The sequence below is a fragment of the Eptesicus fuscus genome, chromosome 16, assembly GCF_027574615.1.
Source record: "Eptesicus fuscus isolate TK198812 chromosome 16, DD_ASM_mEF_20220401, whole genome shotgun sequence".
Lineage (NCBI taxonomy): Eukaryota > Metazoa > Chordata > Mammalia > Chiroptera > Vespertilionidae > Eptesicus > Eptesicus fuscus.
In genome coordinates, this window is record NC_072488.1 from 58,280,271 (window position 1) to 58,307,774 (window position 27,504).

A 27,504-nucleotide genomic window follows, 5' to 3' on the forward strand; every position below is an offset into this window, starting at 1 on the left:
TAAAACTTAAATATCAAGAACAAAGCTCTATTAAAATAATAACAAAACAATGCCAATGCAACACAGCAATAAGAGAGGAATCAAATTACAGACATGTTAACATTTTTAGCTACTAAATGAAAGTTTATTTTGCTGCTGGTGTATATTTACTCAGAGTCCTTGGAATTGGCTGCGCAAGACTTTACAGAAGACTGGCAGCTAACCAATGCTAGCATAGCCAGAAACATGGGTGAGGAAGTAGCTTCCACTTCTTGCTTTTCTACTATCTGCTGGGCTTCAGTTGTTAACTTCTTCAGATGACCCCATGTTGGCACCTCGGTCCCTTGTGTAGCCTTCAGTTTTCTTCTTCCGTTTTGCTGTCATCAGGGCAACTCTCAGTCTTTTGAATGAAGGGACAAGGAGCTTCTCTGGGTCCATTGTGGTGATGCACGTAATACTCTGGCACCCAAATTGGCTGCTCTGCTCCTTCTGGAAAGATACAAAACACAACCTCTTTCCCACATTATTACTGAATCTGATAAAAACTCTTGTCTGATTTGTGCGTCCTTCCACTGGGCTAACTCGGCGGAGGCTATTGTATAGGAGGCCTGATGACTTTCGGCTGCTGTACGACCCTCTGCATTGCAATTCTAAAAATTTAAAGTATAAAGAGCATGACTGAGTTTGTTTTGAGGTGACACATAACATCCGTCCCCCCTTTTTGTTTTAGTAATTGCATTTTAAGAGTACGATTGAAAAAAAAAGAGTACGATTGGCTCTTTCCACTATTGAGTGACATCCATTTGCCAGATTTGATTAGGTTTAAGTCCTCGTAGATTTGCCCCTAATGCTGGCACAGGGAGGTGGATAACACACTGAGAGCATTGCTTGACACTTGGCCAGCCTGCTCTCGGGAAATATGGAGTTCCTTGTGCAAGGCAGAGGCATTTTGATGATGTAGGGCATGCGAGGCCTGTGCCATGGAAAATGGAGTGACCTCCTCTACTGAGGCAACGAGGCAATCTACTTCCTCATTACCTTCAGCCAAGGTACCCAGAAGGCCAGAATGGGATCTAATATGGCCAATGAAACATGGAAACTGTCATTCTCAAACAACCTTTTGAAGGCTGAAAAATAAATGAAAGAGTTCCTCCGAATTAGTGTGCCCTATAGTAGCTGTTTCAATAACTTTGGCCATACTTACCACATAAGCACTATCACTATAGGTTGATGGGCTCCATAGCAAAATCTGTCAAGGCATAAATAAGCTTGTATTTCTACCCGTTGTGCTGAAATATAAGGGGTTTGAAGGACCTTTGCTCCCTTGCTGCAGTAGATCCAGCCTTTCCAGAACTGGATCCATATGTAAAAATGGTGAATGCCTGAGATATAACTTCTTCAATGCGGCAGCTAATACCATTCCCTGAACATAGGCTGGTCCAATATTAGCACAAATATGGATAAAATGAGTAATTTCCAGGTGAGAGACAAGCCTCTGCGACAATATTAAGCCTCTGGTAACCTTCCACTATTAGTTCCCCTGAACTTTATTTGACCTCGGGTGTGGACAGTAAATGACACTAATTGGATTTCTGCTATCAGTCTTTTTGAGTACTTTGGCATAAGCTATTTACCCTCTGTTTGGGAGGCAAAATATAAATCACTGACTTTTAAGTGTCCTTCGTTTAGGGAAGATAGGATTTACCAAATGGCCCCAAACCGGTTGGCATTCATATTTTTTAGATGGTTGCAAACTATTACATGTGAGTCACAAAATTAGAAAATTGACTCTGTAGGTCTTTGCATACACTTAATAAAAACTTTCTTAGGATTCCTAAGTATATTGAATAAATTTGTCATTTATCCCGTAGAGATTTTTAAATAGGGTCTTAACTAATTTCCCCTTTAAAAGTCATTTAAGATCCCAGAAACATCAACTATGAGAGAGAATCATTGATTGGCTGCCTCCTGCATGCCCCCTACTGGGGATTGAGTCAGCAGCTAGGGCATATGGCCTGATTGGGAATTGAACTGTGACCTCCTGATTCATAGGTCGATGCTGAACCACTGAGCCACACAAGTTGGGCAGTTTTGTTCATTTTAGATTGATCGCTGGAGTAGAGGAGACTTATGTACAGGATTTTTACATAATCGAATGGCACTGAACTCAGTATTTGACCCTGTGAGTCTAGAAAAACCTTTAAAATGACATTCTTTTATTGATAACTAGAGGCCCGTGCACGAAATTCGTGTGGAGGGGGAGGGTGTCCCTCAGCCCGACCTGCACCCTCTGCAATCTGGGAACCCTCGAGGGATGTCCGCCTGCCCGTTTAGGCCCAATCCTCCGGGATCGGGCCTAAACGGGCAGGCGGACATCCCTCTCAAAATCCAGGACTGCTGGCTCCCAACTGCTTGCCTGCCTGCCATCCTGATTGCCCCAACCCACTTCTGCCTGCCAGCCTGATCACCCCCTAACTACTTCCCTGCCAGCCTGATTGCCCCTAACTGCCCTCCTCTGCAGGCCTGGTCCCCCCAACTGCCCTCCCCTGCAGGCCTGGATCCCCCCAACTGCCCTTCCCTGCAGGCCCAGTCACCGCCAACTTCCCTCCTTGCCGCCAACTTCACCCCTAACTGCCCTCCCCTGCAGGCTTGATCACCCACAACTGCCCTCCCTTGCAGGCCTGGTTCCTCCCAACTGCCCATCTTGTGGTGGCCATCTTGTGTCCACATGGGGGCAGCCATCTTTGACCACACGGAGGCAGCCATCTTGTACTTTTTTATTAGATAGGATGATTTGCTACTGGGTGCATATAAATGGTTATTGAAGCAAAGAAATCCACTAAGAGGTCCTGCAGGGTCCTCTTGTGGAGACAGCAGTCCTACTGAGTAAGCACATAAGAATGCAGGATATTCACATCTACCCAAATAAAACAACTGCTAAGCAGAGCCTTTAGCTCAAGAAGCAATTGTTGGCTGCATGAATGGCTGGCGTGATGTCAAGTAGCTGCTGCCTGTGGCCTGAAGAACATCAGGGCAGGACCAGGAGTCATCATGGGGCTGGTATGAAAGCTGAATAATGAATTTGCCCTTTCCTAGGGAGAAAGTGTCTTTTATGAGATTTTTGTCCAGGTGTGCAAATTAGGTGTGTTTCCCTGGAGCATCTGATCACATCTTAGCAACAAGGCAGAAAGAAACAAAGAATGCTGAGTGGGTGCTAGGCCCACAGGTGGAGTTCATACAGAAAGTTTTAGCCCCAAAGATTTGGGCAGAAACAAAGTACCTGTCCTGTGGTTTATGAGTATACATTCTAGCCTGGCCAGCATGTCTCAGTGGTTGAGCGTTGACCTATGAACCAGGAGGTCATGGTTCGATTCTCAGTCTGGGCACATGCCTGGGCTTGATCTCCAGTGTGGGGCATGCAGGAGGTGCCAATTAATGATTCTCTCTCATCATTGATGTTTCTATCTCTCTCTCTCTCCCTTCCTCTCTGAAATCAATAAAATTATATATTTTTTAAAAAGAGTATGCATTCCAGAGCTAGAGCCCCTTGGTTTGAATGTTACCTTTGCTCCTTAGTAACTGTGTAACTTTGGACAAGTTACTTAACTTTTCTGAGCTTCAGTTTTCTCAACTGTAAAATACAGACAACAATATAACACGAGGATGTTATAAAGGCTTATAATTATAATACAAAGTAATATTTGTATCTTACTTAGAACAGGGCCTTGCACATAGTAAGCATTAGGTGTTTATTAAGTGAACTCACACGTCAGATCTGGAGTTCCAGGTGCCATTACTGTCCAATAACCCATCACAAACCAAGTGGCATAAACAACCACCCTTTTAGTATGCTCACATGTTGTGTGGATCAAGACCCAATGGGCATGGCTTGCCTTTGCTCCACAACATTGGGGGCCTTGGTGAGGAAGACTTGGAATGCTGGGAGGGACTCAGGTGGCTGGGGCCGGTCCTTCACTCATATATCTGAGGCCAGCTGGGACCATGGGCAGAGTGTCTCCTCATGCCTTGGTCATGGCCTGGCTTTGCACATCCTGGTAGCTGGGTTCCAAGAGTGAGTTTTTCAAGAGCATGTGAAAGAGTTAGAAGGAAGCCATGTAGCCTTTTGTTCCTGAGCCCCAGACGTCACAGGGAGTCACCCCCACTACCCTGTACTGGTTGAAGCTGTCACCCAGGCTGATATTCAAGGGGAGGTGATATAGACCCCACCTCTTCACGGTATTTGATGGGACAGAAAAGCCTCAACAGCCCCGTCTACTTTGGGAGTCCCATGTGCACTGCGTGAGTGGGCAGAGCTGCCACCCAGCGTGCTTCCAGAGGAGCAGAGCCCTGTGTTGACTCTGGTCACGCCCACTGGGTGGGCCTGCCTGAGAGGACTCTAAGACTCGTGCCACTTTGCATAGGGACCGTGGTGCAGGACTTTGAAGTGACTGGCAAGGCCACAATGCCAGGATCTGAACCTTGCTCTGCACCTCCTGCCTTCCAGCACCAGGGCTGATCTATCCTGATACCTGAACTAGTGCTGAGTTGCTATCTTTAGCCCACTGAGGTTGCCTGTGCTCCATGGTTTTAGTTATAGGCTGCTATTTCATTTTTAAAATCAGCCATAGGATTAAGGACACTGTCGTTTTAAAAGCCACACTCCTGGCCTGAAAACTCATCAGTGAATCCGAGGACAAATGTTCCCATGGTGATGGTTAAAATAGGAGCTTTGGAAAAAGTGGCAGAATGAGATGAATGTCATTGAAATATAACTGCACTCACTGTAAGGCAAGCAGTTTTATTTTTCATATAATTGGCCATTTGTATGACTGAAAAATTACCTGTTTTTTTACCCATTTTTATTGAGGTATTTTCTTTTTTTAAAATTTGTAATTGTTCTTTGCATATTAAGGATACTAGCATTTTGTCATGTGTTTACTTGTATTTTTTCCTCTGGTTATCTGTTTTGAAGTTGTTTATTTTTGTTTTATTTCATTTTTGTCATATAGAAGTGTTACAGTGTTAAATGTTTCAGTGTTTTCCTTTAAATATCTGGTTGCACAGATTTTTTTAAAAAGCCATCTATGTCCATCCCCCCCCCCCCCTGGTATTTTAGTCTTTTTATCTTCTTTCATTCTGTTATAATCCTATATAATAAAAGCCTAATTGCAAATTGACCAAATGGCATTACAACCAGTGGAACCATGGGTCGCTATGACACACACTGACCACTAGGGGGCAGACACTCAATGCAGGAGCTTCCCCTAGCCTGCAAGCCCCAGGCCAGCCAAGGCAGGTGCCAGTGGGGCCCCTCAATCGCCCTGCTGGTCGCCTCCCGCAGATGGAGGCAACTGGCAGTGGTGGCGGGGCCAGCGAGCAGGTGGCATCAGGCCAGCCAAGGCAGGTGCCAGTGGGGGCCCTGATCGCTGGCCAGGCCTAGGGATCCTACCCATGCACGAATTTCGTGCATTGGGTCTCTAGTTTTAGTATAAGAGACCCAACTCTATTTTTGCTTCCCAAGTGGTTATCCAATTAGGATTTATTTTTAAAGTCTTGGTTAGAAAGGTAGAGAAAAAAGAAGCTGGAGAAAACAAGAGGCTAAAAAGCAGGGCTGGCTCCTCTCTGAACCTCCCTCCCAGCATCCTCTCTGCTCAGAGGATCAGGAATAAAGGAATCCAGGATGGCTTCAGGTGTGAGCTTCCCAGGAATGTTGGCGGAAGCCAGAAATGGAATGGGAACCCCCAAGTTTCCTTTAAGGGAATGAGAAACAGGATGGTGTTGAGGTAGCTCATGTAATAGAGTTTCCACTGCCCTCAGAAGTCACTCTTCTCCACGCCGATTTCATGACCATTAGAGCCCACGTGTCCTTCCCTTCTCCCTACCATGGTGTGGTATTAGTGCCAATGCTGGCTATGCCGGTGAGCAGCAGTCCATGCTTCTGGCCTAAAGCCCCTTGAGGATTGGTACTGACCAAGGCGTCCGAGTGTCCCCATGTACCCACACGGTCCCTGGCTCATAGCTGGCACTCAGAAGGCCCTTGCTGGAACAAAAGGAAATGACCGCTGGAGTTAAGCTGATTTTGTTGGGTTCATGGTGGACACTAGTCACCACTAGATGTCATGATGCATCAAATAAAATGTGGGCTCTTAGCCAAAAATTATGCTTTTACTATATTCATTTTCATGCATGCCTTTCTTTTTTCAACAATCACATGTTGGGTCTGCTGCAGCGGGCACTGTGCTGGGTACTGAGAGTCCTGGTGGGAAGAAAGCCACAGTAGGAGCTGAGATGGAGCAAGAGCCCTTGAAGACACCCACAGGCACCTGATCATGCCCAAGGAATCCAGAGTGACTTCTCAGAGAGCTTCAAAACTGTAATTGAAAAATAAAAAACGCCCAGCCAGTGTTGCTCAGTGGTTAAACGTCGACCCATGAACCAAGAGGTCACCAGTTCGAGTCCTGGTCAGGGCACATGTCTGGGTTGCGGGCTCGATCCCCGGTAGGGGGTGTGCAAGAGCCAGCCAATCAATGTTTCTCATCGATGTTTCTATCTCTCTATTTCTCTTCCTTCCTCTCTCTCTAAAATCATTAAAAACATATTTTATAAAAAGAAAAAGTATTTAAAGTTAAAAAAGAAAATGAGTCTTAAAGAATAAGGACAGGTAAGAAGTTCAATTCAATATTTACAAAAACACGTTCTCCTTGGGAACTCAGGGCAGAAGGGTGGCCTGAGAACAGGTCCAGGTATTTTAAAGCCTTAAAGTCCCTGGTTAAATGATTTTCCTACTCATATTTGTAGCCTCTATGGCAGAGGTAGGGAACTTTTTTTCGGCCAAGGGCCATTTGGATATTTATAACATCATTCACAGGCCATACAAAATTATCAACTTAAAAACTAGTCTGCTATATTTGATCATTTAATTAACTCACCCCTAATGCCTTGGCAGGGCCATATGACACGCAGGCTGGACATTCCCCACCCGTTCCATGGGAAGATAAGCTCTATGTAATTCACAGAGTGTGAATTATGGGCTACTGGTACCTCACATTCAGCCAGCTTCTACAAGGAGCAAGACCAGCCATCTCTGATGTGGGCCATCAGGGGTGGCCACTTGCCCACGTATGCTCCCTCTAGCCATTCTGCATAACAGACCTGTCTATGTGGACAATTGGCCATTGCCCAGGAGGCAGCAGGGAGGGGCCTCGCTGAGGCCCAGCATTTTGTGGTAGAACATTCTGATTTGGCTAGCCTAGGATGGACCTTGTTCCTGAGGACAATTCAGTGCCCTGAGTGGCCAGGCCTAGGGTCACTTGTCAACTATGTGGATGAGGCAGGAAGGAAGGTTCCAGGAAAAGGAAAGCAAAGTACTTTTACTAGAGGGAGGGAGGATGGATGCTGAGTGGCTGAAATGCAAATGTCTCCCAGAAATGGAGAAGACTCTGGGCTTGAGGCCATCCTTCATCCTAACCTGTCCCCTCCCCCGTAGGGTTAGGCTCCTGTTGTGTTCCTGACAGGTGTGTTTCCAGCCCCATCACAGGGCACTAGCACTGTTTTTTCCCAGGTCTTTCTCTTCAGTTTTTGTTTACCCAGCTGGTATCAGAGTGTCTTCTCTTAGATTTCAACTAGTGAGGGAAGGAGATAAAAGGCAGTTGCCCAAATAATTAAATGTCATAGTGGATATACACCAAAATCAAAACAAAACAAAAACCCCACACAAAACATACAGTGGGAACTCAAAGGGCAAGACTGAAGGGATCAGGAAAGCGATTCTAGGGTCTCTAGAAACAATGGAGTGGCAGCCAGGGTCCAAAAATGTATTATTGAAAGAGAGGCTGGGCTGGAGTACATAGTGTTAGGTTTGTTTGGGCTAATACAGATCCCATGAGGCTGACCCCGCTACCTAAAGAAAGCCCCCCAGCTGCTGCCCTGCTCCTGTAGTCATAGAGCCCACTGCAGCAAGAGCAGTGGGATTCTGTACCTTGCAGGCAGCTCACACTCACAAGAGGAAGGAGCTGGCCCATGCATGACCAGTTTTCCATCCCCATCACCAGAGTGGTCATCTTTTACTTTTCCTGAGCAGCGAGAGGACAGGAGTACTACCCCTATTGGAGCTCCTTGCATGCACAAGGCAACAGGTCAGGTTTCCAAAGGTTTCTAAAAGGTGGCACTTAAGATGGGTCTACCTAGGTCCTAAGCAGGAGGGATTGAGAGTGTTCAGGCTAACACTTACATGCAGCTTCTTGTCACCCCACTGTGGTCCTACCTTTGTCTCAAGGCTCTAATGACCATCCTCCTACTTGCCTCCTGCCTGGGCTGCTATATGCAGAACCTCTACACCCTGGTGTTTGGGTTCTGAGTTGCTGGCACATGGTTTTGCATCTCCGAACCCTAAGATACTCTCCCAGCTCCAGCTGGCTTGGTTCCTCTGCACCTGCTACCTTGCAACGAGCCAGTCTACCTTCAGGTGCAGCAGCCCCTGCTGTTTGGCTTCTTCTCATTGTGCACTGGGCCAGGCTGGAGACAGTAACCAAAGCTGAGGCGCAAAGCGCTGACTGGAAGGGAGGGAGGGAGGGAGGGAGGGAGGGAGGAGTAGGAATCTCATTAATTCATTCCGAGCTCTAGGCCTTCCACTGTCCACTTGGGAAAATTCTTGCCTATAGGAGGCAGGGAAGCCTTACTCCCGAGCAGGGTTGGTGGAGGCTGCCTGAAGAAGATTCTCACTGGGAATTTTAATCTGGTTCTGAGAAGCGTTGACCTATATGCAGCTGCATCCTTGATGACAAACCCGGATGCTTTCATGAATTGTTTTAGATTATAAATCAGGGGGAAATTGCCTGCTATGAAGAGATTCACATACTGATTAGTAACTGGATGGACATTGTAAACACTTTCCATTCTGAATAGAGCTTTGGGTTATATATCACTTTGAAGAAAAGGAAAGGCGATTATCGCTGCCTTGTGGCCTGACCATTGAAGCGGTACTTGCAGAGAAATTTCTATATACAACACTGCTAATTGGTGCTTCTTCACTCTGCCAGGTTCCCAAACTGGGAGAGATGATGTCCAGTCATCTCACCTGCAAACCACGAGGAAGGGCAGGACAGAGGGCAAGGATATCTGTTGAGGGACAGCGGAGAAGGCTGGCTGCAGAGGGGAGTGTGCAGTGCCCCCAGCACTTCCTGGGCAGAGATGGAGAGCCCATGACCTAAACCTTAATACAACTTCTCTGAACAGGCATACTCTATTGAGCTCAACGACAGTCCGTTGCAGGTTGGGTTCCCCAGACAGCTGACTTTGAGATGGTATTGGGGTTGCTCTCAGGTTCATCACCTATGGAGGAAGGGAAGGAAGCAGCCTTGGGTCAGAGGGAGAAGGTGGTGTATACTCTCCACAAAGGCCTCAGCTGACCCCATTGAGAGGGCCTTTTGAGTTGTCCTGAGGGACAGTCTTTATACCTCAGCTTCAGCCACTTTGAATGCTTGCTGTCCCCAGAAAGGAGAGCGTGACCTTGGGTTAGGTAGCTCTCTTCACTTGGGGTAAATTCCCGAAGAGGGCTGTTAGCCAGCAACAGTTCCAGCAACTACTTTTAGTTATGAAGGTAGACCTAGATCATTTATCATGTTGTCCATTACTCCTTTGCTACTCAAGAGTCACTTCTTTGTATAAATTCTGGGAGCAGCTCTACTTTTCCTGGAGGAAAGTGGTGGTTAATGGGACAAACCACAGTTCGAACCTCTGCAGCTGGTCTTGAAGCCCCAAATGATAATAGTCATCTTCCTCCTCTACTACTCATTTTAGATTACTTTTTTAAATAGTTTTTTTTTAAAAAATATGTTTTATTGATTTTTTACAGAGAGGAAGAAAGAGGGATAGAGAGTTAGAAACATCGATGATAGAGAAACATCGATCAGCTGCCTCTTGCACACCTCCTACTGGGGATGTGCCCGCAACCAAGGTACATGCCCTTGACCGGAATCGAACCTGGGACCTTTCAGTCCGCAGGCTGACGCTCTATCCACTGAGCCAAACCGGTTTCGGCTAGATTATTTTTTAAAAAATGTATTTTTATTGATTTCAGAGAGGGAGAGGGAGAGCTAGAAACATCAATGATGAATCATTGATTGGCTGCCTCCTAAATGTCCCCTACTGGGGATCGAGCCCGCAACCTAGGCATGTGCTCTTGACAGGATCTGAACCTGGCACACTTCAGTGCGCAGGCCGACACTCATCCACTGAGCCAAACTGGCCAGGGCCATTTTAGATTCTTCTCACCCTCAGGAAGGATCTCTGCTGAGCCTCTGGTCACATACCATTTTCAGGCCAGGGCTGCTGTACTTGTCTACTTACCATTAAAACTGAGCAAGGGTGTAACAGACACCCAACTGGATCATCTGGGTGCCAAACATCTTTTTTGCTCCATTGTGTAACCAAAGCCCTAGCTCTTGCTGATGAGCAGGGTCAATTGTTCCTTCCAGGACGGTGCCTCACCTTTCTTGCCTGCTGGTCCCTTGACGTGAGTTCAAAGTACCTGGTGGCAAGTGTAAATTAAAGTTCAATAGGGCTTTTGCTCTTATCCTCTAATGGAAATATTTCCTTTTTTGGGAACCAGGGCTTCAAACCCCTCAAAGCTCAGAGTTGTGGTGACAGAAATACCCACAGTGGGATCATTGGGTTAATGGCAAGAGGAGCCACTCCTACTTCCACTCCTTGGTCCCTGGACCTATCCATTCTTCTTTGGGACATAGCACCGTATTGATTGTTGATCGAGTATACACCAGTGGTCACCGATCGGTGGTCCACGAGAAAATTTTGGTGGTCTGTAGAAAAATTTGGACATTTTTTGCATTTTTTACATTTTATTAATCCTAATAAATAAAACAAATATTCTAATAAATTCTTATATTCTGACTGAAGGACAATTTTTGCCTTTACATTGTATTAAATTCACAAAATGTACTCGAGTCTAGTACATTTTGTGAATTCTCCTTTCCAGTAACTAGAGAGGGGGAAACAAGAGAGGTGCAAACGGCTTCAGTATTGTTTCGACCATTACAACAGTCACCCGCTCTGCGATTACCGATTCTCATCCAATTATTTTATTTGTGTATTGTATGTAACTGTGTATTTTCTTTAACTGTTATGTTTAATGGCATCAAACAGTTTGACTTTAATTAAACTATCATTTCTTGTTTGGTTTTAGATTCGAATGAAATAAACCCATAATGAGTGAAAAAAAGCAAAGAAATATTTTTCATTTCTTTAATAATACAAAAGATAATGTAACTAATGATAATAGTAACAATAGTAATTATGTATACTTCACTTAACCCTGAGCTGATCAATGAATCAGAGTCTCCACAGTCCTCGTCAGGCACCATTAGGAAGAATATTCGAACTTGAGGCGGAGAGAAGAAAAAACTCAAAGTATCAAGAAAATATGATTCAAACTACTTGAAATTTGGATTTGTTCAAGGACCTGGTAGTGAGCTGGATCTACGGCCGCTTTGGTTGTGTGTTCTGAGAGTTTATCCAATGATGCCATGAAACCTTTGAAACTCAAAAGACACTTGCAATCACAACACCCGGATTTAGCTAAAAAACCACTTGAATATTTTCAAAGAATGTGCAAAAATATGCAAAAGCAAGTAACTGCTCTAACAAAAATGACTGTTGGAGATAAATCCTTATTAAAAGCTTCTTATCTGATAGCACTTCAGATCGAGAAAAATAAAAAACCGTATACAACTGGAGAAGAATTAATTAATAAGCCTTGTATGTCACAAGCCAGTGAAGAGGTTTTGGGAAAGCAGGCGGTCCAGAAACTGAAAGCAATTCCTATGTCCGCTAACACTGTCAAATACAGAATTGAAGACATGGCTGAAGATATTAAAAATCAAGTTATAAAAATGGTGAAAAATTAACCATTTTATTCAATTCAACTTGACAAAACAATGGATGTAAGTAACAAGACACTTCTCCTTTGTTTTGTGAGGGTTGAGTGCAAAGGAGAGTTACAGGAAGAACTATTTTGTTCGCTCTAGCTGCCAGGTGGAACAACTAGCTCTGAGATTTTTGAAGCACTTAATAGTATTTCCTGGAATACGGAATTGAATAGAAAAAATGTATTGGGATATGTACAGATGGTGCCACAAACATGACTGGACTCAGGAATTGTTGCAAAGATGAAAAATGTTTGTCACCGAGACATTTTGTCTATACATTATACATCGTGAGCAACTTGCGGCGAAAAAAATGTCCCCAGAACTACACGAAGTACTATCAGATGTTATTAAAATTATAAATGAAATTCGACACAAAGCGTTCAATTCTCGAATATTTGAGGCACTTTGCGAAGAAATGGGTTCCCAGTATACTCACCTTCTTCACGCTGAGGTGAGATGGCTGTTGAGGGGCAAGATACTAATCCGACTATTCGCTCTGCATGAAGAAGTCAAAATATTTTTCCAGTGGCAAAATAATCCGAAATTATAAGAACTCTTCTCCGATGATGAACGGGTAGCCAAGCTTGCATACCTGGCAGATATTTTTTCGCTATTAAATGAACTAAACATATCCTTGCAAGGACAACTTAAGGACGTGTTCACACTACGAGGTAAAATGGATGCTTTTCAAAAGAAAATATTACTGTGGCAAATGTGGTTGGCTGAAGATCTGCAAATGTTTTCAAACTTTGATGAATATATGAGAGAGAAGGATCTCAACCGGCAGGTGGTATTAGTAACCCTTGTTCAACAGCACTTACAATCACTCACAGAATCTTTTAGTCATTATTACCCAAAGAAAGAAGATCCCAGACATGGCAATATGTGGATAATAGATACATTTGCAGCAAACACTGAAGGTAGCAATTTAAACGTGAATGAAAAAGAAAGCCTCATCAATCTATCACCTGATGACAGTCTCAAAGCTAAATTCCAGTCATCCTTATCAAGACCTCATTTTTGGATCTCCATTAAAAGTGAATACCCATTGCTGAGTGAAAAAGCAATGAAAATTTTGATTCAATTTTCAACAACATATTTGTGTGAAAAAACATTTTCATCTGTCACAGCAATTAAAACTCAGAACCGGTCTCGGCTTGAAATAAATACAGCTCTCCGTCTTGCAGTAATGTCATTGGAGTCAAAAATCCATAAACTTATTTCAAGCAAACAGGGGCAAATATCACTATAAAATCTGTAATACTTAAATAAGCTTCAACTATTTCATAAAAATTAAACTTACTTTAATAAATTTGTTACAATTAAACAACCTCTGAAGATTTTGTTGATTAAATAAGTATAATGTTATATTAAATAGGTGCATTTCATATTAATAAAATGGAAGTTCTCTGATCATTTTACAAATGTATTTATCTTTTAAAAAAATCATATTAGTGGTCCGCGGGATTTAAAATTATGAATTTAGTGGTCCGTGAGGTCCGAAAGTTTGGCAACCGCTGGTATACACTGTGTCCTGGAAGATGGTGCCCTATCCTTAGGATGGTAGCATTTCTGTGCTGGCAGCCCAGCTATGCCTTCACAGGCCATTCCTTCTCTCTGTTCAGGCTGGATCTTCTGGATGGTACAGAACGAGATAGGGCTAGTGGATCCCATGGTCTTCTCCCACTGTCATGACTCCTTTGCTGTGTAAGGGGTCCTTTGGTCTGATATGATGTTATGTGGGATCTACCGATGGGTCAGACGTTCAGAAAACACAAGATAGTGGTGCTGGCTGAGGCCCTACAGGCAGAAAAAGCAAACCATATCCAGAATGTGATACCTGCAGTCAAAATAAATTGCTGCCATTTCCAGGATGGATGGTATCCGATGTAGTCATCTTGTTATTAAATGGCTGGTTGCTCTCCTAGAGGAAGACAGCTATTTTTTTTGGGGGGGGGGGGGGTGGGGGAAAGGGAAGCACTGAATTTGTTGCTGGCAGGTTGGACATTCAGCAATGGCAGGATCTCTTTCAGCCTTTGTGAATGGAGCCCATGCTCTGGGGTCCATGTATGGCTCCCATCTCTGCCACCATGGCTACTCCATTCATGTTCCCATTGTGCCAGTGATGAGATGGCCAGTAGCATCTGACATTAATTGGTGAGTCATTCTACTTAGCTGTTCAATGCCTCTTTCATGAACATGCATCTGAAGGGCATCCACACATTTCTTTCCCACCCACATAGTCCATCCACCCAGCCCTCATCTTTTTTTTTTTTTTAAATATATTTTATTGATTTCTTACAGAGAGGAAGGGAGACGAAGAGAGAGTAAGAAACATTGATGAGAGAGAAACATCAATCAGCTGCTTCCTGCACACCCCCTACTGGGGGTGTGCCCGCAACCAAGGTACATGCCCTTGACCGGAATAAAACCTTGGACCCTTGAGTCCACAGGCCGAGGCTCTATCCACTGAGCCAAACCAGTTAGGCAAGTCCTCATCTTTGATATTCTAATCTTTCTCCTCCCAGAACCTGGTCAACCAGCCAAGCCAACAGCTAGTGACATGAGTTGGTATGTATTCTAACCTTGGCTACATTTCTGTCCATGCCAAGTGAATAACCAGGTACACCAATGAGAAAATTTATGCATTGGGAGAATTTCCCTTGCTACTGTCTTTCAAGATCACCCCAGAGTGGAGCTACAGTACAGCCATCATTCATTTTTGACTTGTACCGACAAACCATTCAGACATATCAGTAAATCAAGCTTTGCTTTTTTTCCCCTCCTTGGTCAGCTGGTCATAAAGGGACCCATCTCTTATGCAGTCTTATGTGTGAGCTAAGGGAGAGGTGTTGGAGCAAAATGGTAGGTGATATGGATGTCTAGGCCATCTGCTGTGTAGCTTATCAGTACCCCTGGCCCTACTCATGCCCAATTCTGGATGTACCACTTCTGTCTTACTATGGGTTATTTTTGGGCCTACTCAACTTTATGTTTTGGTAATCTAATAGGCAGAAGCTAACTTAAATAAGACGAGCTCATGATGAAGTACTTTGGATCAACTTAAAAATATACAAAGGGAATTACGTTTTTCAATATTGTTCTGGAATACACAAGCAAGCTTGTTGACAATGGATTGGGAGGTTAGGCTAGAGAGTACTGTTAGGGTCTAAACAAAAAAGTGGTTGAGAAAATGGTATAGAAGATATTAATTTTTAAAATTCTAAGGAGGAAGAAGTGGTCGGTAGATGCAGAAATGGAGACAGCAAGTATATTTATGCTATCCTTTTAAAAACAAAATCAGAGCTGTGAAAGAAAAGAGAAGGGGGTGGTATCTGGACAGAAGAAGAGTTAAAGCCTCATTTTTTTCAAAGATATTTGATGATGGGCTTGGTTGTGTTTATGTACTAAGAGAAAGAGGCAGTAGAGATGGAGGAAAATGGAGGAATTGGAGGGGCTCATTTCAATAAACAAAACAAATTAAAAACAGGAACACAACAAAAAGACCAAGCAGAAGTGCTAAGCTTCTTTTAATCATGGGAAGCAGGACAGTAGGCAAGTTCAACCTTTCTGCCAACTGCCCCCTCCTGGCCATCTTACCATCGCTGAGAAAAAGCCTGGCTCAACATAGTGTCAAATACTACTTTCTGTTACATATCCCTTTCTCCTCACCTGCTTTCAAGGGAAAATAAACATCAATACCAACCCCCAGAGTAAAACCAGACAGTCTGGATAGGATAGATATAAATTTCAGCTCCCACTAAAGCATGATTTTCTTTTTCGAAAAACGTATTTTATTAAAAACATCTAAAATTGCTCCACTAGATAAAGAAAATTTTCTAATGCATTACCTTGGAATGAGCACAGTCCCTTTAACATCAAGATGTCCTTCTCGACATTTTGTCTGTCTACAAGGTACTTTATATAAGTGGAAAAAACCCAGAAACAATTTAGTGTAAGGTTTTCCTATTGGACACTCAGCAGCTTCATTTTTATGAGGTTAGCGACAGAGTAGTCATTGAATGCCCTTGGAGATCATTTAGCCAGGCTTTTCATGAGAGCTGCAAAGTAGGTTTTAGGAAACCTGTTCACCCCCTCAAGCTGGTACCTTTGGGTCACAAGGAGAGGGGCAGGTACTCCCCGACCCAGGGTAAATGCAACTAACTCCAAAGGGCTACCGCTTTTCCAGACTTAGACGGCCACCTGTCCACGTGGCTCTCCAAAAAGTGTCGGGCTTTAAGGCTGTCCTCCCTGATTTGCAAAAATTAGACGGGTGCGCAGACTCCGACCCCGGGGAACTGTCTCCGCGTCCCAGATATTCGGGGACAACCAAAAAGGGGAGGCCGAGAATGGTGTGATGGCAACTGCCGCCAGGCCACACTACCGCAACTAACTGAACACCCCCACTAACTGAATACCCCCAGAGCCTCCAGAGAGGCAAGCCAAGTCCCCATCCCACCCAAACCTCAAATTAGTAAGTGCGGCGACGCAACACCGCCCTGGATTCCGATGGCATCTGGCCACACCCCTTCCTCCGCGGGGCGGGGTCGGCAGCCCGAAAATGGCGGCGACGGCGGGGCCCGACGGTCAATCTCGGGGCGCCCTTGACTAGTTCCCATTGCCGCGCCACCTACCTTGCTAGATAGGGTGCCCGGCGCGTGCGCGAAGGGGCGGGAAGGAACGGTTATGAGCACTTGGTGCGGCCAATCAGCAGCGAGGGGTCCGGGCGGCGCCCAATTAGAGCCCGGGCTGCAGAGAAGCTAGTAGGTTGTAGGTGGGCCGCGTGTGTAGCGGGTGAGGAATGCCTGGGATCTAGTCGTCTGCCTCGCCGCTTCCCGCACGCTCCGCACTGCAGCCCCTGTAGCCGGCGTGAGAACACTGAAGAGGCTGGTGCCCGCTGCCCGCCAGGTTCCCATCCCGGCCCACGTCCGCTTCCTGCAGCGGTCACAGGCCACCTCCTCAAAGTGGACCCCTCCTCACCGGCGGCTGCTGAGAGACATGACAGGCTTGGCGTTGACCAACTAGGAGCGTCGGCAGGAGCCCGCCGAGACCGAGAAGACTCGTTCCTCCGCCCAGGGTGTCCGGCTGGCGACATGTTCCCGCGGCGGCTGGTGGGAGCAGCGGCTGCAGCGGCAGCGGTGGTGGCGGCAGGCGCCGTGCCGCGGGGCGGTGGCCTGCTCGCCCTGCTGGCCAATCAGTGCCGCTTCGTGACGGGCCTGCGCGTGCGTCGCGCGCAGCAGATCGCGCAGCTCTACGGCCGCCTCTACTCGGAGAGTGCGCGGCTGGTCCTCCTGGGCCGCCTGTGGCGCCGGCTGCGGGGCCGTGCTGGCCATGTCTCGGCCGTGATGGCGGCGGTTGCGGGCTTCGTTTGGGACGAGGAGCGGATCAAGGAGGAGGAGCTGCAGAGGTAGGCCCTGCTTTCGGGGGGGTGGCGCGGCCCGGGGTAGGGCGGGACCTTGAACCTGGGGCCGCACCCGGTAGTCCTTGAAGCGGTGGTGCAGTAGTTGGCTCCTGTTTTAGCAATCCCTGTTGTTGTTGCTTTTAATTTCCTCTGTTAATTTTATTTGTCCGGCTGGAAATAGCAGGTCGTGTAGGTTAATGTAGAGAGAGACTTGGAATGGGGAGCAACAAATAATAGGAGATGTTTAAGGCACTTACTTGCGGCCATCGTTCGCCTAATCTTGAACACACCCAGACAGGTGCAAATTCAAGAAGGTTTCAAATCTGACGTAAGGGGATAGACATGCAGTTCACAAAGTGACTTCATTCAAAGTGGGACTTGGTCAGAAGTGCCAGGAGAGCTCTCCTCATTGTGACTTTTGTGGGAGAATGATGAAGCTGGAAATGATTTTGCCCTCCTGTCACAAACCAGTAGTCCAGACACTTTAACCTGTAAGAATTAGGTCAGTGTTTTACGACTGTAACTAGGACTTTGAGAGTACTATTTCATTAGCTCTGAAATTGTGCTATTAAACCTCTGCGTGAAAAGTGCGTGTCATTGACTGAATTTGTCAACCTGTGACTTGAAATCGAAGTCCTTATAGTTTTCAAGTAATATCCTAGAGAAGCCTTTGCTTCAGCTCTTGCTTTACATTGTCTCTGTATTTTCTTTTTAACAGATATTCTTAAACTGTTCTCTCTCCCCACCACACATACACTGTGCCCCTTGAACTATGAAACTGATTTCAGGAACCTGGAACAGCCCGGCCCCCCTTCCCGCCGTAAATCCCACACAAGTCTACTTATCCCAGATATTTCTTGTTATTTCGCATTTTTAGTTTGGTTAGAAATGGAAAAAATTAAGGTTAATATTGTGACCTGTTTGGAGGTGTAGCACCCAGATGCCAGGCATATTTGTGCAACACTGTGAGTTGTGGGTATTGCAAGTTTACCTTAAGAATTGGTAATTCTTTTCCTAGCAGGGAGGATGACTGTTTTATACATGCAATTTAAAATCATAATCACAAATAGTCTTATTCACAAAAAAGTTAAGATACCAAAGCATGATTGGTAGTTTGCCTATTTTTTGTTAGTATTCTTTTGCTACTTGGCCATTTCTAATGAAGCAGTTTCAGGTGTAAGAAATAAAAGGAAACTTTTAAATTGAGAAATTATCCATTAGCTGTTTGAATTTCCATTTTGTTTTTGCTGGTGAAATACACTTGTTCCACAGTGGTGAAGTTTGTGGGGAAATTCCCGTTGGGTCTCTTTGGGAAAGAGGAGAAAGACCAGAAAAGGGCCACTGGGTACAAAGAGAGGGAAGATGTTTTGGGGGTGGGAGTTGAATGGTGTTGGAGCCTAGGCGGCAGATGGCTTTCTTTGGCTTACTCCATGTGTTTTTATGGAGAAATGACCTGGAGTCTCTGTTTAGTAGATCTCTCATTTGCAGGAGGTTAGAGGGGAAAATTAGATAGGAAATCAAAGCTGTAAATGTTTGGATTTAGTAGTTAACTATCCACTGGAGCAGAAAGATCAGACCAGCTGATGACCAGGCCTAGTATTCATTCCATTTCCCTCTCTTCTGACTGTTTCTGAAAGGGGGACGCAGTTGAAATAATCTTGGTTCTAATCCAACTCCTAAAAGAGGTATTGCTCTGGGTTAACCCGCCTGAGAATTTCTTAAGCTTAGGTGAGGGCCAGTCAGAACACTTAAGGTGCCTTTTGACCCTCTCCAGGGTTGTTTAGTAAAGGTCCTCATCTACACTTTATTGTCCAGTTCATGCTTGAATTCAGTCATATGCTTAAAATTTGATCAAGTTACCCATTTTGAGGATTTAAAAAAATATTTGTTACCTTGATAGGGACGCAAACAATATGCTCTTCAACTATATACAGTAGTTCCATAGATCTTTGTTCTGATAACTTGTCATATTTATATATTATTTAATACAATAAATATTCTGGGTACAGGTTAACTTCTTTTGCCTAGTGTTTGCTTTAACAGAGGCACTGCTGAGGTTGTCATAGCTAGCTTAGAACACCTTGGGTTTTTGTTCTGGTGAGGTGATTTTGGGTAGCTTCCATGGAACACTGTTGAATGTGCCTCAGGACAAGTGCATTTCTTTCATTGTTAATGGAAGAAGAGAATAATTGTCCCATGGTCCTTAAATCACAGCCTTTAGCTCTTCTGTGCTGTTTCTGTACCAACTTGAGCTGGTACAAACGAATTCAATGGCTGCTGTCTTGGTTAAACAGTGATGGAGTGTGCAGGGTATCTCTTTGAATGTGTGCTTTAAAGTGGCATGTGTTTTCTTATGTTGTTTGAGTTTCTACTCAGAATGAAAAAGAATAACCTTGCTTTCTATTCTTTTGTGTTTAAGATCATCTTAATAATAAATAGAAATCAAGCCTTTTAATGCTTGGTGTCTAGTATTCTTACCCACTTAGCTTTAATTAAACCAACAAAATAATTCAACTACTATTTTTGATGCTACCTTGAATTCTGTGAGCCCAGGGCAAATCTTATGGAAAAACACAATAGTAACTTTTTAAAAATGTGTTTTTATGGATTTTTAAAGAGAAAGGAAGGGCAAGAGATAGAAACATAGATGAGAGAGAAACATAGATTGGCTACCTCCTGTACCGGGGATTGAGCCTGCAACCCGGGTATATCCCCTGACTGGGAATCGAACCTGAGACCTCTTGGTTCATGGGTCGACACTCAACCACTGAGCTATACAGGTCAGGCGATAGTACGTTTTGATTACTTTGAAACATTAAGAAAAAATTGCAGGAACAAAAAGAGGAAGGAAATTAAGAAATATGCAAGGCTAGGGGAAAATCTCCCATTAACCTCCCCTCTTTTTAAAAAGATTACAGTTCTTCGCTCTAGAAATTTGAGTAAATAACTGCCAGTAAAGTTTCATACAGAAAATTGACTTGTTCTCATTTTTGCCTTTCAGGGTGTTCAGAATACTTTTCAGTATGCTATTAACTAGATAAATGATCAATAAAATGTCCTTTTGGCTTAAATGATTTTTTTTTTAAACCACTGTCATTTGAGGGTATTTTACTGACATACCCTTCTTATAGAACTACATAAAAGCTTACTTGAACTTTTTTATATTGTCTTCACTATTTTACCATTAGCCAGTTGGCCCAGAATTGCAATGAAGTAGTTGATGTCTTTTATTTCTAGCTGAGTCCCATAACAGTTATACTTAAAAGTCTCTAACTTTGACAATATGGAATTTGACAATATGGGATTATGTGAAATGAGTCAGTTGTCTTAATGAATGGTTGGCTTCATTTGAGTCATTTTTGAGCCTTGTATCAAACTCTACACTGAGGGCAGGACCCCGTACATGAACCAACCATGGTTATACTTATTCTTCCGTTTTATGCCTTCAATTTTCATAGCTCTCAGTCCAGCCTTTCTCAAATATTGAGCCCACTTTAGTTTTGGAGAAAGGAAAGAAGCATTGACTATCTTTCCTTGATCCTCTTACTAATCTGCTGATTCTGTTACTATTTTTGGAATAATCTTTTTTGTCCTTATTACTTGTTTAAGTCTCTTAGATAACAAGGTGTAGACATCCATCCTGCCCAAATAAGATTTGGCACAGCAGGCTACACAGATATGTAGTGAGAGGTTTTCCTTCCTTTGCATACAGGGTATTGAGGGCTTGGTGCACCTGGATCTGTCATGTCAGCATTTAGCAGTTGAGACCTTTCAGAGATGTTGAACCTGGGGAGGTAATCATTTACCTTTTCCTGATGCAATCTTGCTCCAGCATTCATATTGTGCTATTCAGAGAATAAATGTTATTTATTCACAGGCCATTTCTTGTCCCCTGTAGGAACTTAAGTCTCATAATTTTAATAAAAGGCCACTTCAATTATATAGGTCAGAGCTCTGTGCCACCTGGAGTCTTAGGAGGCCATTAAGCTTATAGTTCTGTAGTTTAATTTTCTCAAAACCTTATTACTGTGTAATTTAGTGAACCTCTGATGTACTTTTAATAAGATATTCCTGCTTGTCTTTATAATGTGATAAGAATGACGTTTGGGAGTGTTGTTTATTTTAATTAAAGGATGCTTTATTAGTCCTGAAAAGTGGCCAGGTGATGCCTGACTTGTTCTCTGAGCAAGTCTAGCTGTGGTTATGTTTTTTTCCTTTGCAAGATCTTATTGCCTACTCTAAGAGTTCCTTCCCTATTTCTATACCTGGTTGCAGTGGTAGCAGTCAATCCTATTTTGCAACTTTTAATTCAAATTAAAACTTTTCTAAAATGGTTAATGTGCGGGCCCAAAGGTTCGGTGAGCCTGAGGGGGGGTGGTGAAGGATTAAAGAAAAGACAAAGAGAACAAGCTGGGGCTGGGTGGATCTCCTATGCCTGCCTGAGGCCACAGAGGGAGATCCAGCCCAAACTGAGGCTTTATTTTATAGCCAGAGGTAAACAAGGTAGTGGTCACCATAGTTACAATGATCTTGTGAGTTTCACTTGTTTAGCCAGCACTTGCTGCACCTCCCACAGCCCATTAGCTACCTAGGAAGGATCTAGGGAGCTCTTAAGGTCAAGCTTAATTATTTTTAAGCTGAGACTTGTTTGTGGCTTTGCCAACAGGTCAGTCCGAGGCTTAACCCTATAGCTGCTCCCTACAGGTTAAACCTTTTATCAGAACATCAGTATAAATAAAAGGTTCTTGTTTGCAAACAAAGAACCAATATTGGTTAACTTAAGACAAAAAGGAATTAATCAGAAAGGTATTAGGTCATTCGAAACATTGGTAAGAATGCCAAAGAACAGGTTGACCAAGAGAACTGCCCAGACCATCTAACTATAGGAATAATCTTAGGGCAATGTTGCTGATTTTGTTTTCACTAGACCTGTTGCACTACTGCACTCTCATCTCCCTCAGGATCACTGAGAATAATCTCCAAATGATCCCATGCCTTTCTCATTTCCTCAAGATTCAAAGTCTCTACCAGACGTCTCAGATTGTCTAACCTCACTTAAATCAGGAGCTATGCTCTAAAAGAGAAGGGCTTGCATCCCACCTATTCTTTGATGCTCCCCAAATGGAAAAAGATTTCAGGCAGTCATAACAAATTTCCCTGTGTAAATATTTTCATCTAACTGTAAGTTTATAATTCAGAGAATTGGAATTTTAGAAACTTTCAAGAAATAATGTCCTCACTTTATGGGTGGAAGCAGAGAGGGCTTTAATAAGAATTTGAATTACTGAGGCCTGCTTTCAGATTAATTTATTTGTTCAATTTTTTCAGTAAACATTTGTTGAGCATCTAATGCTTACCAGGCACTTGTTAGGAGCTGGGGATACAAATATGCAAATGACTGATTCTGAGCCATCAGGGAAATTCATAGTTTAGTAAGGAAGGCAGATATAAAGATAAATTAATTATAATGTGATATATTTCTGTAGAAAGTCAATGTAGTCAATGTATATGGTCAATTGCCTGGAAATTAATCTTGAACTTTTGAGGGTTTTTTTTGAAGGTTGAAGAGGAGGGAAAAAAAGGGGGCATGATCAATAGTTGGTATCTTTTTTAGTCTTGAATCACAGAAGAGTTGTAAATGACATAGTCAACCATTTTTCTTTCATGTCTGCTATTTAAAGGTTAAGGGGAAAATACAAGCCATGTTTTAAAAATTATGAAATGCTCCCAGATATATAAAAAGATTTAAAGAGTAACATGAATGTTACATACACAATTATTTTTAAGAATTAAAATACTATAAATAAAACCTATTCTGTTGTATTTTATATATGCATAATTGTTACTGGAAAGGGGACCTGGCCCTTGGCTAGTCTGCCTAGGGGCCAGCCTGTAGTGTGTGGGTTCTTTACTTTGTGCAGGAAAAATTTTACAAGACGAGTCCAGATGACTGTGGGGGAACATTTATTAAAGCTGGGGATAGTAAAACAAGAGAGGGCTTAGTATAGGAGAAGCAACAGGAGAGCCTCGGCTGGGCTGCCCTAGCTCTCTGGGAAGTCAGAGAGAAGGGGGACCTTGGGAACAGGTTAAAGGGTCTAGCCTGCAATAAGCTGCCACTGCCCATTGTTCCCTAGGTTGCAAGTCTCACAGAAGATGCATGCCCTTGGGGAAAGAAGAGGAGAAAGGGAATGGGGAGGCGCTCCCCCACGGGAGAGCACACACTGGCTCCTTTGTCTTGAGGCTTTCTTTCTTTCTCACTGGTGGGAATCTTAGGGAGGTCTCAGGGGAGGGTTGCAACGGAATATTCATGTTTTCTAGGCGTGCTCCTTCAGAGTCGTGGTCTGCACTGGTTGGTCAGAGTCAGGGCAGGGGGTTGTCAGTCATCACGACTGGTTTTGCTGCTTTTCTTGATCTGGAGCTGAAATACAACTGAGGCCTAGATGTTATTTCTAGCGAGGTGACTTGTATCTGCTGTAAATTGCCCTGTCAGTTTGTTCAGCTTTGTCTCAGTTTCTCTATTCCATTTGTCCTGGCTTATTGGCCTGTCTTAAAATGTCACATAGTGTGATAAACAGGCAGCCCAAACCCCAGAAAATGTATTGTTGGACAGCCCTAAGTCAGAGGGAGAGGGCTTGTCCCTACTTCGATTCTAGTACAAATGAATTTAAATGAGATCCTGATTGAATTGTGATAAACCCAATTTATTGAAACAATTAAAGCAAACAAATTTGCTAAAGAAGCATGGCAAGCAAATCTATCATCCAACATAACGTGTGCATGGCTTCTCAGATAATCTGAAGAGTGAGTTGGGTGGGGGTTTGAGGCTTTCTGTATATACCCTCCTGTCTATAGGTTTCAGATTCTTCTGTTGAATATCTTGGTATAGATTAATTCTCATGATCTTTCTTTTACCTTCTTGTGGCCTTCCCAGAATTCATGAGAAGTACCTGGCAATTTTATCTTACCACGTCTTGAGACTGCTGGCTTCCCTGTTAGGGAGTTATAGAGACAAAAAAACTGCCCTTTTTTTTCTTTCCCCTTCCCCTGTCCTTTCCTGCATTCTCTTCTTAAGGAGGCTTTTAACCATTTTCTCTCAAGTGTCCTTGGCTGGGGAAGATAAAGGGCTGTACATTTACAAGTTGGCTGCGAAATGCCACACTGTTTGGCCTTGTTAAACTTTCCTGTCTCAGTTTCCCTATTCCACGTGCCATGGAATTTTCCTAGCTTTTCACTGTCCTGTAACAGTATTGTTTTGAATGTTTTAAAGCTCTATGCAGGCTTGTACAAAATAGTAACAAATGAATCCAGCAGCATATAAAAAGGATTTTATACACATGAACAAGTGGGATTTACCCAGGCAAAGCAAGGTTAGTTCATCATATATAAATAACCCAGCTGGTGTTGCTCAGTGGTTGAGTATCGACCTATGAACCAGGAGCTCACAGTTTGATTCCCAATCAGGGCACATGCCTGGGTTGCGGGCTTGAATCCCCAGTGGGGTGTTTGTAGGAGGCAGCCTATCAATGATTCTCTTTCATCACTGATGTTTCTATCTCTCTCGCCCTCTCCCTTCCTCTCTGAAATCAATAAAAATATGTTGAAAAAATAAATAAAAATTTAAAAATCAATTTAATATACTATGTTAATAGACTAAGGGAGAATAGAGGGCATCTGTAATATTGTCAACAATAAAAAATAAATTAAAAAATAAAATAAAGGACAAAAACCACATGATCATCTCAATAAATGCTGGAAAAAATTTGACAAAATCCAACCTTTCATGTTAAAAACACACACACATTTGACAGAGAAAAGAAGGAAACGTCCTCAAGCTGATAAAGAGCATCTATGGAAAACACAGCTAGCTAACTGCATAGTGAATGGTGAAAGACTGAAAGCTCTCCCCCTAAGATCAGGAACAAGACAATGTGTTCTCACAGCTTTTATTTAACATTGTACTGCACGTTTTTGCCAGGGAAATCAGGCAAGACAATGAAATAAAAGGCATCCAGATTGGAATAGAAGTAGTAATACTATCTCTTATTTGAAGCTGACCTGATCATCCTATAGACAATCCTAAGGAATCCACAGGAACCTATTAGAGCTAATAAATGAGTTCACCAAGGTTGCAGGATATGTAACCAGACAACCAATGGAATGGGTCTAGGCTGCCTGTCACTACTTGAGCCAATTAAGCAGAGACAGGGTTGAATCATCTATGAGTGTTTATTCCAATAATGCCGGCAGTATGGGAGAGCAGCAGGTCATCCACAAAAATCTGCTCTACCCCTCCCATTAGCCAGCTGCTTCTATTGGGTAGAAGGGCAAAGATTACATGGGAAAGTAAGAATTACAGGCATGGGAAAGTAGGCAAGGTATAATGGTTACAGATTACAATGCTGGCTGGGGGGAGGAGGGTCACAGTGGGCGGGTGCCTCTGGGCGCCTCCAGGATCAGATTACAGGATATAGGAGCTGGGGGTTGAGGGGTGGGGACAGGGAAGGGGGGACTTCAGGACTAGATTGTTTCAGCCCCTAGGTTGTAAATCTATCCTATATAATAAAAGCCCGGTGACTGAATGGCAGAACGACTGGTTGACTAGTCTCTGTGACGCGCACTGATGACCAGGAGCTGCCCCCTGGTGGTCAGTGTACTACCACAGTGGGAGAGCCGCTTGGCTGGCCAGGATGAGCGGCTGCTCCCGTTGCAAACCCCGGGCTGATGTGCAGGAAACCGGGCTTCAATCATTGCCCCCTCGCCCCAGGCTCCTCCTCCTCACTCCCTGCTGCTTCCTTTGGACGCCCACAGAGCTGACCTGGAGGCTGGGAGGTGGGTTCATGGCCACTGCAGGACTGAGGCCTACTCCGCCACCTCTCAGTGCTATTGTCCCTGGGCCCGGCCCTGACCGGGTCCCCTGGAGAGGTGACCAGGTCCATGGAAGATGCCAGATCAGGGAGCAGCTGCTCAGAGGGCGGGTCCACAGCCGCTGGGCTGACAGGGATGAGCGGCACTCCCACAGCAGGCTGAGCCCCACAGGCTACGTCCCCTATGAGTGCATGAATCCCATGCACTGGGCCTCTAGTATATACATAAAAGCCTAATATGCAAAGTGTCCCCTCAGGAGTTCATCCAGGAGACCGGGAGTTTACTCGTTCACTATGACATGTGCTCACCACCAGGGGTTGGCTCAGAACGAAGGAAGGCCCCGGCCAGCAGCCGGGGAAAAGAGGCCCTGGCCAGCAGCTGCTAGGGAAATTCGTGCACGGGACTCTAGTCTTTCTATAATGATAAGCAGTCTTGGGAAAGGAGGATGGACTGCATTCCGATGTTAGTTCCCATGTCCCAGGGCATACAACTCCCAGGCAGGTTAGAATGTTCTTTCTCTAATCAGAACAGAACAATCACGGTAAACAGAGCATGACTAATATTTCTTACTAGAGGCCCGGTGCACGAAATTCGTGCACGGAGGGGGGTTGTCCCTCAGCCCAGCCTGTACCCTCTCCAAGCTGGGATCCCTCTCACAATCCAGGACTGCTGGCTCCCTACTGCTTGCCTGCCTGCCTTCCTGATTGCCCCTAACTGCTTCTGCCTGCCAGCCTGATCACCCCCTAACCACTCTGCTGCCAGCCTGTTTGCCCCCAACTTCCCTCCTCTGCCGGCCTGGTTACCCCTAACTGCCCTCTCCTGCAGGGTTGATCACCTCCAACTGCCCTCCCTTGCAGGCCTGGTCCTTCTCAACTGCCCTCCCTTGCAGGCCGGGTGCCTCCCAACTGCCCTCTCCTGCTGGCCATCTTGTGGTGGCCATCTTGTGTCCACATGGGGGCAGGATCTTTGACCACATGGGGGCAGCTATATTGTGTGTTGCAGTGATGATCAATCTGCATAGTACTCTTTTATTAGATAGGATAGAGGCCTGGTACAGGGGTGGGGGTCAGCTGGTTTGCCCTGAAGGGCATCCTGGATCAGGTAGGGATTCCTTGGGGCGTGGGGCGGCCTGAGCAAGGGGCCTGTGGTGGTTTGCAGGCAGGCCACGCCCCCTGGCAACGCAAGCGGAGGCCCTGGTATCTGGAATTTATTTTCCTTCTACAATTGAAACTTTGTAGCCTGGAGCAGAGCCAAGCCTGAGGCTCCCTCCGAGGCCCGCAGCCATTTGTGTTGGGGTTATAATTGAAACTTTGTTGC

The 27,504-nt window shown here is 44.4% G+C and overlaps 1 protein-coding gene and 1 long non-coding RNA gene across 3 annotated transcripts in view; one reads left to right on the forward strand and one right to left on the reverse strand.

Moving 5' to 3' along the window:
- On the reverse strand, positions 1–16,963 carry LOC129151919 (uncharacterized). Of its 2 annotated transcripts, none has more exons than XR_008558640.1 (5): positions 16,902–16,963; positions 16,556–16,779; positions 10,637–10,796; positions 10,327–10,507; positions 1–468 (listed from the first exon to the last, which is right to left on the reverse strand). It is a non-coding gene; the product is annotated as an uncharacterized LOC129151919 (long non-coding RNA). The 2 variants fall into 2 exon arrangements; XR_008558641.1 differs by lacking the exon at positions 1–468 and adding an exon at positions 6,199–6,350.
- The window catches only part of STARD7 (StAR related lipid transfer domain containing 7), a 26,437-nt gene continuing 15,659 nt past the window's right edge, over positions 16,727–27,504 (forward strand). Inside the window, exon 1 of the mRNA XM_008160584.3 lies at positions 16,727–17,328. Within this exon, the coding sequence (XP_008158806.1) occupies positions 17,015–17,328 (314 nt within the window). The 5' untranslated portion in view covers positions 16,727–17,014. The remainder of the gene's footprint in view (positions 17,329–27,504) is intronic.